Source organism: Sorex fumeus, unplaced genomic scaffold, assembly GCF_029834395.1.
Source record: "Sorex fumeus unplaced genomic scaffold, SorFum_2.1 ptg000142l, whole genome shotgun sequence".
NCBI classification, from domain to species: domain Eukaryota; kingdom Metazoa; phylum Chordata; class Mammalia; order Eulipotyphla; family Soricidae; genus Sorex; species Sorex fumeus.
The window spans coordinates 4004358-4018872 of NW_026606199.1; the positions used below are offsets into that span (position 1 = coordinate 4004358).

Below are 14515 nucleotides of genomic sequence, written 5' to 3' on the forward strand. Positions count from 1 at the left end.
GGTGCAGGTGCGGTGGTGTGCGGGTGTGTGTGCGGGTGTGGGTGTTGGTGCGGGTGTGAGTGTGGGTGCGGGTGTGAGTGTGGGTGCGGGTGTGAGTGTGGGTGCGGGTGTGAGTGTGGGTGTGAGTGTGGGTGCAGGTGTGAGTGTGGGTGCGAGTGTGAGTGTGGGTGTGGGTGCGGGTGTGGTGGGGTGTGGGTGTGTGTGCGGGTGTGTGTGCGGGTGTGGGTGTTGGTGCGGGTGTGAGTGTGGGTGTGGGTGTGAGTGTGGGTGCGGGTGTGAGTGTGGGTGCGGGTGTGAGTGTGGGTGTGGGTGTGAGTGTGGGTGCAGGTGTGAGTGTGGGTGCGAGTGTGAGTGTGGGTGTGGGTGCGGGTGTTGTGGGGTGTGGGTGTGTGTGCGGGTGTGTGTGCGGGTGTGGGTGTTGGTGCGGGTGTGAGTGTGGGTGCGGGTGTGAGTGTGGGTGCGGGTGTGAGTGTGGGTGCGGGTGTGAGTGTGGGTGTGGGTGTGAGTGTGGGTGCGGGTGTGAGTGTGGGTGCGAGTGTGAGTGTGGGTGTGGGTGCGGGTGTGAGTGTGGATGCGGGTGTGGGTGTGAATGTGGGTGCGGGTGTGGGTGCGGGTGTGGGTGTGGGTGTGAGTGTGGGTGTGGGTGGGGGTGTGGGTGCGGGTGTGAGTGTGGGTGTGGGTGCGGGTGTGGGTGCGGGTGTGGGTGTGGGTGTGAGTGTGGGTGCGGGTGAGGGTGCGGGTGAGGGTGTGGGTGTGGGTGTGAGTGTGGGTGCGGGTGTGAGTGTGGGTGTGGGTGTGAGTGTGGATGCGGGTGTGGGTATGAGTGTGGGTGCGGGTGTGGGTGCGGGTGTGGGTGCGGGTGTGGGTGCGGGTGTGAGTGTGGGTGTGGGTGCGGGTGTGAGTGTGGGTGTGGGTGTGAGTGTGGGTGCGGGTGTGAGTGTGGGTGCGAGTGTGAGTGTGGGTGCGGGTGTGAGTGTGGATGCGGGTGCGGGTGTGAGTGTGGGTGTGGGTGTGGGTGTGGGTGCGGGTGCGGGTGTGGGTGCGGGTGTGAGTGTGGGTGTGTGTGCGGGTGTGGGTGCGGGTGTGAGTGTGGGTGTGGGTGTGGGTGCGGGTGCGGGTGTAGGTGCGGGTGTGGGTGTGGGTGTGAGTGTGGGTGCGGGTGAGGGTGCGGGTGAGGGTGTGGGTGTGGGTGTGAGTGTGGGTGCAGGTGTGAGTGTGGGTGTGGGTGTAAGTGGGGTGGAACGCAGTGCAGGCGGGCACATGTACGGGTGCGGGTGTGGGTGCCACTGAGGGTGCGGGTGTGTGTGCGGGTATGTGTGTGGGTGTGTGTGCAGTGTGGGTGTGGGTGTGGATGTAAGTGTGGGTGTGGGTGGGGTGGGATGCAGTGCAGACGGGCGGGCGCACATATGGGTGCGGGTGTGGGTGCCGCTGAGGGTGCGGGTGTGTGTGCGGGTATGTGTGTGGGTGTGTGTGCAGTGTGGGTGTGGATGTAAGTGTGGGTGTGGGTGGGGTGGGATGCAGTGCAGACGGGCGGGCGCACATATGGGTGCGGGTGTGGGTGCTGCGGAGGGCGCGGGGGTGGGTGCTGAGGTTTCTCGCTGCCTGCAGGTGAACCCGGTCCCCGTGGAGCCGAGCCGTGACCCTGCCCTCCTTGGCGACAGATGGAGGAGGCTGGTCCCGGGGCCGCCGACCCGCAGAGCCCGGCTGGTGGCGAGGGGGGCAGGCCGCATGCTCCCCAGGACCAGAAGGGGGACGGGACCTTTTCCTCCCCCGTCCTAGACTTGAGCCAGAGGGGGCTACACCACTTAAGAAACATCTTCCAAGGTTTCAACCTCAAAGTAAGTGGTGTGCTCCGCGTCCAGGGTGCAGCCTTGGGGTGCCGATGGCCAGGTCGCCCACAGGTGCCTCTGAGCTGGTCACCCAGCGGGCATCTCCGGAGCCAGAGGAATGTGGAGTGAGAGTCAGGGGGTGGCTCTAGACGGTCACGGGAGGTGGGGGCGTCGTCCCTCCACCCAGAGAGGCTCACCCCCAAGGGTCCCCCACCCCGCTGCCCCTGGCCACACAACCCCTGCACAGCTGGCTCTCACAGTGCAGTGCCAGGGTCACGTCTGCATGGCGGGGCCTGCGTGCTGGGGACAGCAGCCCCTTTCCAGGAGGAGGGTCTGTGAGGGCCAGCATCAACCCCGTCCACACGACCCCCCTGCACCACCCAGGGAGGCCCTGGTGAGCTGCATGTCTGGGTGAGCCGAGCTCTGCCAGGAGTGACCCTGGCCTCCTGGGCGTCGCCTGGGAGACCCCAAGTCTCATGCGTTGCTGCAGCTGCAGCTCTGACTGCAGCGGTGTCTTCCTCTTGGGTCATCACAGCCCGTGTCTGGGCTGACGGGACACTCCGACCGCTCGTGTCTGCCTGAGCTGTGCTCCTGGGCATCTCCCATGGCCTGTGGCCGTGTCATGGTGCCCTCTGGGGGGCAGACAGCTCCTTCCCGTGCTCCTGGGGCAGTGGCCCCTGCTCAGTGTGTGAGGGCTCCTTCCCGTGGACTGGACGTGTCTGGTTTCTCCTCTCGGTCACGTGGCTGCCATTCCATGCGGAGACGTCGGAGCCGGGGTGAGGCCGTGTGACGGGCTGTTTCTCCTCTCCCTGGAAGCAGCTGCATCTTCAGAGGAATGTCCTGTGCGCCCTCCCCAAGGACTTCTTCCAGCTGCTGCCCGTCCTGGTTTGGCTGGACCTGCGCTTCAACCGGATCCGGGCACTGCCCCCTGGCATCGGTGCTCACAGGTAGAGTGCCGGCACCCCCGGCCGTGCTTCCTGCCTGCCTTGTTCTGGGCTGGGAATGGGCTTTGTGGAGTGGCTTAGCGGGGCAGTGACGGAGTGGCCCCCCACCACCACAGCGGCCACAGGGTGGCAGTGCCATGAGAGCCCACAGCCTCTGCTGCAGGTGGTGCCAAGGCCGCACCTGCCTCTGTCCCGAGCACCGACCCCCTGGACGGGAGGTGCTGCTGGATCAGCCCGGGGGTGCGGGGGGGGGGGGCTGGGCCCCGAGGCACCTTTCCTCTCCTGCCGGGAGACTGGAAGCCGGGGACTGGTCCTCCTGGCACCCTGCCCAGGGCTGGCTAAGAAGCCCACTGGCTTCTAGGGCCTGGTGTGGCCTCACCCTCTCACCCTTCTTCCTCCGCCCCCAGGCCCCTCGACAGCAGCCCGGGCAGGGAGTCCCCTCAGAGCAGCCCTCTGCCCGGGGGCTGCACCGGCGCCATCCTCTGGGAGGGCCGCAGCCCACCCCCTGCACACCAGCTCCCACGGGGCAGCCTCGGCTGTCACTGTGATAAGTTTGGGTGTGGGGGGACAGCTGCTTTCCTTTCCTGCTGGGCTGGGGGCTGGACATGGGGGCCTGTCTTGGAACCGTACAGGGTGGTCGGGAGCCCGGAGGAGAACCATCAGAGTTGCTGGTCTCGGCTGATGCTGAGTGGCAGGGACCCGCGCAAGGCAACACGGCTCCTGGGCCCCAGCTGAGAGTGGCCTAGAGGGGCTGCCCCTGGCCAGCACGTCCCCACTCAGGCAACAGGGAGAGAACACCTCGAGGGCTTGCGTCTTTGGCTCGGCCACCAAGCAGCCTGTCCGTGTTAGTGCTCACCTGAGTGGACAGTTTCCAGGAGACCGTGGGTCTGCAGAGCAGACCTGGCCGCCAGTCCAGCTGGTGGTCTAGGAGAGTAGCCTTGGCCCAGCGGGAAACTGCCCAGATGTCACCACAGCCACCATCAGCACTAACATGACCAACACCAACTACACAACCACCACAGGAGAAACATCATGAACAATGTCAGCTACACAACCACAGTAGGATCACTCCAACTGCTCAGCCAACACCACCATCACTGACAGAGCCAACACCAACCGCACAACCGCCTCAATAATTTACAGCAACAACTCAGCCGTCACCGCCATCACCAACAAGACCAACACCAACTGCACAACCCCCTTAGTAGAGTTCGCAGCAACAGCACAGCTGCTGCAGCCACCACTGCCAACAGCCATTGACTGCTGCCCACCGTGTCCCCCCACACGTCCACCATTTCCCACAACACCGCCACGACCACCAACACCATCACCAAGAACAGAGGCAGCACCGCCACCACAGTAACACCAAGGCCATCACCAGCCCAACTGCCAACAACACCAACACAAGCCCCTCTCTGCTGCCACTAACACAGCCGACACCCAGCACTGCCCGTGCACCACCACCATCACAGCCACACACTCCCGCAAGCACTGCTAACACCAACCCACCTCTGATACCACCAGCAGTGCCAATAGCACCAGTGCGGTACTGCCATAAGTATCACCCACACCTCTGCCAACAGCATCCGTATGCACCAAACTGCCGCACGCCCACTACCACCAGCAACCACCAGACACCGCGACAGACCAGCACTGCCAGCTCCATGGTGCAGGAGTCCACGACCCACCGCCCCAAGTGCCTCCTGAGTTTGGGGGCTCCTCGGTTCCGGTGTCGGTCAGTGCTCTTGGTCCGTATGGGTCACTCTGCCGGTCTGGGTCACTCCGAGTCTGGCGCACGGCGGCTCCTCAGCGTGAGGGCAGACGGAGCTCCCAGAGCTCTGGGTCTCACTTCTAAAATACATGCATGGCTCTCAAAGTTTGTAACTCTTTGATTTTGCCAGTCAAAACCCCCAGCTGCTTAATGTTTAAAATATAATTTTGCATGTGATTTTTAGTGCATTCTATCATTAAGATCAGCCCCGCTCGCTGGAGAGCTGAAACATCTTAATTAGAAATTTTAAGTAATTACAGGCTTATTAAGAGGCTTAAACTTGGAGAAAAGCCTCGTGAAACCCATGCAGAAACAGTGTCCTCACCGCTCTGCGGGGACTCGTGGCCTGTACAGAGAGGCGGGCGTCTGGAAGGGGCCTCTCGGCTTGGGCGGGAGCCAACCCCTGACACAGCCAGGAGGGACCCCTGAGAGTCACAGGGGAGTGGCCCCTGGCACCACCCGGAGGCGGCCCCCATGCAAGCCAGGGTCTCCATGCATCCCACTGGGGCATGAAGCAGCCGGCCCTGGTGTGCTGAGGCGCCGTCCGGGTCACTCTGGAAGCAGGAGACCAGGGCAGGTGCCGCGGCCAGACTTCGACTTTGTGAAGACCAGGTGGCTCTGTCGTCCCTGCTGCCGCTGCCACCAGGACACGCGTGTGGACTGTTTCCTACAGGACAGAGTGCTGGGGATGACCCGGCCAGGCCGGGGAACGGCCCCTGGGTCTTGCTGTGTCCTGCCTCCTCTTGGGGGCTTATGTTAACCCTCTGAGCTGCGGGGACCCAGCCGTGGCGAGGCTGGGCTCAGTGTCTCCCTGCCCACACATCCTACAGCCCCATGCTTGGCACCTGTGACAACTGAATAAAGGAAGCTGGGGGCGCCGCTGCCAAGCTGGCAGGGGATGCCTGGTGCCTCCAAGCACCAGCTGGAGCTAAGGCAGGACACAGAGCAAAGTGGTCCCTGGCCCTGGCCCCTGACCACACCCCAAAGCCTGTGCTTGCCGTGGGCTGGAGAATCCCACAGCACTGCGGGCAGGCATGGGGGTGAGGGCCGCTGGCTGAGGCAGGTGGGCACGTGGGGGTCAGAGCCCCTGGCCGAGGCCTTGCAGACGAAGGAACCTGAGCACGGATGTCTCTTGTGGCGTGGTCCTGCCTGGCATGGGGGCTGCTGGTCTTTCCTTGGGAACAGGGCGGCTCCAAGAACACGTGCTGGTGTGGCTGGCAGGGTGACCCTCCGTCCGGTTCCTCCCCCTGGACCAGGGTGCTCGGACCACACAGAGTCGCCCTTCGCCTGTCTCTGGTCCTGCCTCGGCCCAGAGAACACGGCGGACATGGTGTTGGGTGCCTGGGGCTGGGGCTGGCCCCTGCTGTGGACGTGAGGCTGCCGTCCCCGGGGCTGTGCTGGAGAAGCTGGGCTGAGCTGACCGCCTGGGGTCACGGCGGGCACCCCTGGGAGACCCTGGCCCGTGGCCAGCCCCTGCGTGCCGGGGCTGTGTCTGCCCTGGTGGGGGCGGTGGCGGCGGCTCCCCACGTCCTGCCCTTGGCTCTGTCTTGTCCACAGGCACCTGAGGACTCTGCTCCTTGAGAGCAACCCCATCAAGGCCCTGCCGCTGGAGCTGGGTAAGAGGCACCGGGACGCAGGGCTTGGGGTTGGAAGCCACTGCGCTGGCCGGAGAAGGCTGTCCCCTCTCTGTCCTCGCTGAGCTCAGGGCGGGTGCCCTGTCCGACTCCTGACAGGGCCCACACACAGCAAGCACGGGACAGGGATGGCCAGGCAGGGCTCGACGCAGACACCACCCCCAGCCGCAGAGAGCCCGTCCCACACCCCCTCCGTGTCCCAGCAACTCTCTGTCTGGGCGTCACGGCTCGTTTCTGGCCGGCCCACCCGCGTCCCTGGGCACGTTGGGAAGCCCACGGCTCTGATGGAGTCGCACCAGCTGTGTTCTGTCTCTTGCTTCTTCACTCGGCGCTGTCTCTGGGGCTCATCTGCTGCTGGCTCGGTTCTTACTCATTTCCGCGGGAGGAGGAGGGGGGAGGGGGAGGGGAGGGGGAGGGGAGGGGGGAGGTCCAGTGGCAGCTGGCAGTGCCCTGGAGTTGTTGTGCTCCCTGTCGGCTCTGTCCGAAGGTGGTCTCTCCGCCTCGGCACAGAGTGGACCCTCTCCTTGGCTCAGGCTCAGGGCTGGTCCACACGTGGGCCGTGGAGGGCCGTGTCCACGGCACTGTCCCCAGGCCTGAGTGCGACTGGTGCCTGTCCTCCTCTGGGGCCGCCCCCTCGTGCCCGCCCCAGGCCCTGGCTTCCTGCGCCCCAGCGGCCTCACCCACCTTCGCCCCTCAGGGCCCTGCCGTGTCCAGTGCGGCTGCATTGCAGGGCGGCCCCGCGTGTCCATGGGGACTGCAGCACGAAACGGCTCCCCGAAGCCCTCGCAGCTTCCTGGCCGGGCTGCGGCTCTGCTGATGGGGCTGGCCTGGGATAGGCGAGGCCTGCGGGGGGGAGCACGTCCACCAGGGCTCTCCCCCGTCCCGTGGGCAGCGAGGGTAGGACACACCACTGTCCTGCTGCAGGGAACGTGAGGACCCTGACGTCCCTGAACCTGAGACTCTGCCCCTTGGAGTTCCCACCCCAGCTCATCCTGCAGAGGGGCCCGGCCGCCGTCCTGAACTTCCTTCGCTTCTGTGCCCAGGGCGGCCCCCGCGGCCCCCCACGGCCCCCACCAGGTTCGAGGGTGGAGGGCTGGCAGCTGCCTCCAAGCCTGAGCTGGCATGGGACGTGGGGGTTGGAGGGGAGGGGGTGCAGGGGTCAGAGGGGAGGTGGGGTTCGGGGGTCGGACAGGAGGGGGGTTCAGGGGCCGGAGGGGAGGTGGGCCTTGCTGTGTCCCCGGCTGGCCCCTCCTGCACAGGGTCTCCAGTGGGTGCGCCCAGCAGCTCCCGGGTCAGGGAATTGGGTCAGTTTGGTGAGGCTGTGCCCAGTAGTGCCGTGGGCACTGCTGCCCTACAAGGAGGGACCCCGAGGGAGAGACCAGCAGGGGTGCTGGGTGCTGGGCCCCACTGGCCCTCTTCTACCCCAGACACAGGACTGCACTCGGCTTGGGTCAGCGCCAGGGTACCGTTCCCGGGCCAGGCCCCCAGGGGACGCAGCCAGAGCTCCCATGCTATGATGGGTTTCTGGGCAGCAGCATCCTCCTGGGGGATCAGCAGTGTCCCGTGCGACCCAGCTCATGGGGGGGGTCTCCCGTGGGACTCACTGGGTCGTGCTCAGCCACCAGCCCCCTACACGCCTGTCCCGCCCGGGGCCCATGACGGTGTCCTGCGGGGCTTCCTGGCTCACCCTGCGCCCCTGCCCAGTGCCCAGTCCAGGAAAGGCGGAACTGGAGGGAACGGTCTTGTCAGGTGCATTTTCACGAGTGACCTAGAGCTGCTGGTCCTCAGGCCCAGCCACATGGCTGGGCGTGTGTCACAGAGCAGCTACGCTTCTGTACAGCCTCTGCCCACAGCCTGGAAGGCTCCAGGGACGGCCTGACGGCCGGGCAGTTCCAGGCTCACCAGGCTCATGGGTGCTGCGGCTGTGGGCGCCCCAAGCCCGTCAGCCAGCTGGCCCGCACCCCAACACCTCACGGGCCCGGGACAAACAGCCGCTGAGGGAATGTGATTCCGCCCATCCCTCTCCAGCGACCATGAGCTGGAGACGAGGAGCTTGAAACCGGGGAAAGGGCAAACAGTGGGAGGAATGGGCACCCCTGGGCAGTCACCAGGGGCTCAGCTGCAAGACCCTGGGCACGGGGGGACTTGGGGGGACTGACAGGGACTGTGGGTGCGCGCAGATGCCAGGATGTGCGTCATATGTACACCTCAGATACAGCCCGCACACATGCACACACATCTCAGCATAGACACACGCACTCACACCCCACACATGCACACTCACACACTCACGTCCCAAACCCACACGCTCACATGCACTCACGCCCCCGCACACACATTCTCCTACGCACTCATGTCCGACACCCACACACTCTCACACACATCCCACACCCACACGCTCACACACACTGACGTCCTACGCACATTCTCACGCCACATGTCCACACCCCCCCCCCCCCAGACGTGAGCTCTGCAGAGGGCATTCAGGCCCCTTGCTCTGGGCGTGGCTACTGCAAGTCTTGAGTGGGTCTGCTTTCCACAGTGAATCAAAGCGCCCGGCTCTGGGCGCTGGAGGACCCCCTGCTGAGCCCGAACCGATCCGGGGAGCGTCAGCAGAGTCGGGGGGACAAAGGGCTGCAGCCCCCCGCGCCCCGAGAGAAGGGCGACCTCCTCCCGCCCGGAGACAAGCAGGACCAGCGCGGGCTCCAGGCCTCCGCCGACCGCCCGGACCGGTGGCTGATGACGGCGGAGATCAGGCGCTTCTGGAAGGTGAGGCAGGAGATCGTGCAGAACCAGCAGGCGGGGGCACCGCACCGGCGGCTCCTGGCCACGGAGCTGCCGCCCAACCTCCAGGCAGCCCTGAGCTCCAGGGAGCCGAGCCCGGACCCCGCGCCCCTTCTCAGGTAAGGGGGTGGGGGGAGACGGCGCACCCAGTGCCACGGGGGCTCGGGATGTCCCCTGCACTGCTGCCTTCAGGCTGGGAGTGTGCGTGTGCACACGTGTGCACGGCTCACATGGAGGAGGCAGCCGCCGAGTTGGGGGGTCTGGCGTGAGTGCTAGAGGGTGGGCCGGTGGACCGAGGGTGGAGCGGGGCACATTGGTAGGGGCCACGGCGGAGGGAGGTGTGTTCACGGGCAGGGCTGCTGGTGTCCTGGCCTTACCGGGCACAGCCGTGTCCTAGCAGGCCAGAATGTGGGGGCTGAGCTCGGGGGCACACGGGGCCCCAGCTGCAGGTGGGCAATCCCCAAGGTGGCTGTCTAGGGACCCTGCCCCCACCCGCACCCCCACAATGGGCAGCCCTGGGGGTGTGCACAGGCCACGGCCTTGTCCATCCCACCGCGGCCCTGAAGTTCCCTCAGAACCCTTCCCAGCCGGTGTGTGGCCTAACAGTGATGAGGGAACAGGGGGTGGGTCCTGGGGTGCGGCCCAGCCCCCCGGCTCGTGGATTGCCCCTTCCTGGTCAGCCCTGGGCCCTGGGTGGCTCCCTGGCCAGGGCCCCAGCCCCGTGTCCCCAGACGTGCCCCCTCCTGGTAAGGGTTGGTGATGGGGGCCCCAGCACCATGGCAGGGCAGAGTGGTGGGGGGGTCTCCCTGCACCTCCCAGCCCTATTCCCATGTCTCTCTTGGGGACTGCTCAGCACTGAGCCCCCTGGGACAGACCCTGAGCCCCCCAGGACAGACCTTGAGCCCCCTGGGACAGACTCTGAGCCCCCCGGGACAGACCCTGAGCCCCCCAGGACAGACCCTGAGCCCCCCAGGACAGACCCTGAGCCCCCTGGGACAGACCCTGAGCCCCCCGGGACAGACCCTGAGCCCCCTGGGACAGACCCTGAGCCCCCCAGGACAGACCCTGAGCCCCCTGGGACAGACTCTGAGCCCCCCGGGACAGATCCTGAGCCCCCCAGGACAGACTCTGAGCCCCCCGGACAGGCCTTTGTCAGATCTGTGAGTCCTCAGAGCCTGGGGGACACGTCAGCACAGCAGGCTGAGGGGCAGAGGGCCCGACGACAGTACACCCCCAAAGTCCCCCAAAGTGTCCTCAGTGAGGTTCTGGGTCATGGGAGTGACCCAGCTGCTGCCCGGGCACGAGGAAGACGAGTGAGCTGCTGGGCGCCTCTGCCCTCGGACGGTGAGCACTGGGGCGGCCCGCAGGGGACGTGTGCAGGGTGTGGCCAGGAGCAGCCACGCGGGCGGCAGCGGTGCTCCCCACAGTGAAGTCAGCCGCGGGGCGCCCAGGCCGGGGAGCCGGTGTGCTGTGGCGACTGTGGCCACAGCCCTGCCCAGCACTCCTGGAGGACTCCTGGGCCGTGCTGGCGATGGGCCAGGGCAGAGGGCTTCAGGGCTGGCTAGGGCGTGGGTGCCCAGCCCGTGGGCAGAAGCTGCGGCGTCAGCATGACCCGGTGCCTGTTCCCCAGGGAGAAGCAGGCAGTGAAGAGGGAAGCGGAGTCCCCAACCCTCCTGCCCCTGCACCAAGGCCTGGTAAGGGGTGCCGGGTGCCCCTGCAGGCCGGCACAGTCCTGAGGGACAGGGCCCCGCAGAGCCGGTCTTCCGCCTGCCCTGGGCCTGGACTCCCCCCTGGGCTGGGGGTGGGCTGCCTCCCTCCGCCCGCAGTGCTTGGTGCTGGGCTCTGCCCCAGCTCCCCGTGACCTCGACTCACCCTGGAACTTAGAGCCCAGGGTGCTGCTCCCAGGGCCCAGGGGACCAGCCCAGCCGGTCCTGGCTGCCGCGTTGGCTCCTCTGGCCACCAAGTGTCACACAGGTGTCCCATTCTGTCCTGCTGCCGGGGTCCCTCGTGGGGCTGGGTCCGGGGCGCGGCCAGGGCAGGGGGCTTCTCTGCAGGGGGCGCCAGGCCTTGGGCTCTGTGAGCTGTGGCGCCCAGTGGCCCCTGGTCCCTGTGAACCGTGGGAGCAACTAATAAGGGGCCGGACCCAATTCTTGGCTGTTTCCGGGGGTCCCTGCTGCCTCCCACAGCTGTGTCAGCTTCTGGGCTTGGGAAGTCGGCACGGGGGAGGGGGGTTGTCCCAGGTGACAGGGACACTCAACAGGGCCACTGCGGGGGCCGGGACAGCTCCTGGGCCTGGGCGCTTCTGGGCGCGTCCTCTCGGCTCTACACGCTGATACGCCGGTTCCTACCCCAGACTTCTCCCCGCCCCACCTCACCCCTCCCACCCAGAATCCTCTTCCCTACCTAAAGTCCTCCCCACTGACTCCTCCCTACCCAAGTCCTCTACCCAGACTCCTCCCCACCTCAGCTCCTCCCTGACCCAAGACAGACTCCTCCCTGCAGACCCCAGACTCTCTCCAGGGCTGGGAGGGACACGGTACTGGAGGCCGTGAGGCTGGAGAGAGGGAAGTGGGGTACGGGGAGGGAGGAAATGAGGCACGTGGGGCACAGGAGAGGCGGGGGGGGGGCGCGCAGAGTGTGGGGGAAGGGTGCGGGGTCCGGGGGAGACGTGGGTGCTGCCGGGAGCTCGTACTGCTGGATGCACCGCGTGACCCTGGGCAGCCCCCACACAGCCCCGTCCTCCCCCGGCCTGGACCGACACGGCACCGGGTGGCTGTGCCAGGGGCCGCTAGGCCACGCTGGCCTACGGTGGGCAATGCTGGAGTCTCTGTGGGCCGGATGGGCTGGGCCAGGTCCCCCGGGGGCTGGGCCGGGTCCCCTGGGGGCCGTGTGGAGGGTGGGGTCTGCCAGGTCTTGGGTCCCGTGTCCCCTGCCTTTTCCGAGTCTCAGTCCTCCCGGACATATTTAGCAGACTCCCGGGTCACTCAGCTGGAGCAGGGTTGTGTCCCGTGGGTCCCATGGGGTCCTTCCTTGCCGCGTGGCCACACACACAGCGGCACCTGACAGAGTATGAACACGCCGCTGCCCGGATGTTCTGCCTCCCGCCCGGTCTGGAGTGTGGAGTCTGTGCACAGGGCACCAGGCTCTGCTTACCTGAGATCTGCTGCCCGCAGGTGCCAGCCAAGGTCCCCCCTGTCAGGGGCGTCCTGGGTCCCAAGAACACCCTGAGCTGCAGTCCCTGGAGGGCCAGCATGGGCCAGGCACTGCGCACGTGCGTGGGAACCAGGTCAGTGTCCGAGGCCGGGCAGGGGCGCACAGGCCCTGACCCCTGACTGTCATGTGACCCGCAGGGGCAGCCTCTGCTCCGGAGGGTTCCGTAGAGTCTGCAGGTAGAGATGGGTGCTTAGGGACTGCAGGATCTGGGTGGCCTTGGACCCTTAGAACACCAGGGGCTTCTGCGGGAAGTTCCAGCGGAGCTGTGCTCAGGGGGGCTCACCTGTCATGGCACCCCAGACTCAGGTGGGTGATGCCTGGCACCTGCCCACAGCACCCGGACTCAGGTGGGGCTCACCTGCCCTCCTAGCACCCTGACTCAGGTGGGACTCACCTGAACCTAATACTCGGATTCAGGTGGGACTCACCTGCCCTAGACTCCGGGCTCAGGTGGGACTAACCTGTCCTCCTAGCACCTGACTCAGGTGGGACTCACCTGCCCTAGGCCCCGGGCTCAGGTGGGGCTCACATGCCCTTCTAGCACCCTGACTCAGGTGGGGCTCACCTGAACCTAGTACCTGGGTTCAGGTGGTGCTCACCTGCCCTAGGCCCCGGCTCAGGTGGGACTCACCTGCCCTAGCCCTGGGCTCAGGTGGGTTCTCCTGTCCGTAGCTCACTCCAAGAGGTGCCCAGTGGGGAAAGGTCACAGCAGCGCTGGCCGTGGAAGCAGGAGAGGAGACAGTGCTTCCGGGGTACTGAGACGCTAGCGCAGGTGCGCCAGGCAGCCCAGGACTGGGGGATCATGAGCGATGCGGGACTGGGGGCGGGGGTCGCAGGCGTCAGCGGGCAGCCGAGTGCCCAGTCCCCCAATAGCTGCACCCCCCTCAAGACCTGGAGGCCGTTGAGGCCACATGGGCTGGACATCAACCGCCCGCGGGCCCCCATGGGCCTCCCAGCACCCTCTTGCCTTCCACTGGCTGCAGCGGCAGCCTAGTGCAAGAGGGGAGCACTTCAGGGCGAGTCCAGCCATGCCCTGGGTGCCTCCTCTCAAACCCACGCCCAGAGCTGTCTGTGCTTCTGCCATAGCCTCAGATCCGGGTGCGTGTCTAGCTGGGGCACAGACACTCATTCCCAGGAGAGCCCTGGGCCAGGGACGGTCCTGCCACCCCAGGGGAGAGCTGGGACAAAGCGTGTCCCCAGGGAAGGGGCGAGGCCTGCAGCCGCAGGGGGAGCCACAGACAGCCCTCGGAACCGTGTCATGAGGCCACAGCTCGGGCAAGCAGAGTCTCACCGCCACCTCCACACACACTGCGGGCAGAGCACGCTCCCGAGACACGGCACGGACACACATGAGCCACAGCCCGGCCCCCCTGGCCCAGTGGGGTGCCTGGTGTGGGCGTTGCTGGGCGGTCCGAGGACCACTGAGGGGCACTTCAGAGTTTGCCTGGAGCTGAGGCCCGTTTGGGAGTCAAGCGCGGGGCCCACATGCCCCCTGCTGGCAGAGTGGAGCATGGCATGTGGGGTGGAGGACGGATCCCCTGGGGATGGGGGGCTCTGCTGGGGGGGGGGGAAGGGGGGTCTGCAGGCGCCAGGGCCTCCCGAGGGGCAGTGGGCCCTGCGGTGCATCCCGGTCTGTCTGTGGGAGCCACGGGGGCAGGGCTGGCGCTGCCCGCGGGGGGAGGGGCTGAGCCCCGCCCGTTCACAGCCTTGCGCTTCCTCCCCAGGGTGGGGTGCCCCAAGAGGACGCCCTGAAGCTCAAGGTGGGGGCGCCCTTGCCCAGGAGCCGGCCCTTCCCGACGCTCACCGCCAGCTTCTCGCGGCACCCACAGAATATATTTTTTAACACAAAGTAGGAGAACGGGAGGCGGCTCCACGGCCCAGAGTGCTCCCAGCTCCCCACCATACCCGGCTGTCCGCGGACCCCACGGACCTCGCGGGCACTGCCTGGACCCCAGCCCCCCGCGGCTCGCTTGGGACCTCGGGGCTCCGCCGATTAAAGGGGACCACAGCCGCCGGTTCTGTGCCCGGGGTCGTGCCATCTGTAGAGCCCAGAGGAGGGGTGCCCGCCTGTCCACCTACCGCAGCCGTGCCCACCTGTCCTGCCTCTGCCCGCATGGGCCCCCCTGTGCCCGTCTGTGCTCGGTCTCACACGCGAAGGCCCGGCAGCACCGACTCGCTTAATGAGGGCAGCCCCAGTTCCTGCCTGGAAAACTCACAACGCGTCTTTGGCTGCGCCCCAAGGAGAGCTCCCTCCTCCTGGACACCAGATGTCACCGTCACCCGAAGGAGGGACCTGCAGCCACCCTGGCCGTCCCACCCTCTGAGACATGCGAGCACCAC

At 66.7% G+C, this 14515-nt stretch overlaps 1 protein-coding gene across 1 annotated transcript in view; it reads left to right on the plus strand.

The window, feature by feature from the left end:
- Positions 1–1661: 1661 nt before the first annotated feature.
- The window catches only part of LRRC27 (leucine rich repeat containing 27), a 40016-nt gene continuing 27162 nt past the window's right edge, over positions 1662–14515 (plus strand). Inside the window, exons 1-9 of the mRNA XM_056106709.1 lie at positions 1662–1838; positions 2646–2776; positions 6102–6160; positions 7103–7255; positions 8721–9081; positions 10593–10656; positions 12136–12248; positions 12848–12986; positions 13900–14024. Coding sequence (XP_055962684.1) covers positions 1662–1838; positions 2646–2776; positions 6102–6160; positions 7103–7255; positions 8721–9081; positions 10593–10656; positions 12136–12248; positions 12848–12986; positions 13900–14024 — 1322 coding nt within the window. The remainder of the gene's footprint in view (positions 1839–2645; positions 2777–6101; positions 6161–7102; positions 7256–8720; positions 9082–10592; positions 10657–12135; positions 12249–12847; positions 12987–13899; positions 14025–14515) is intronic.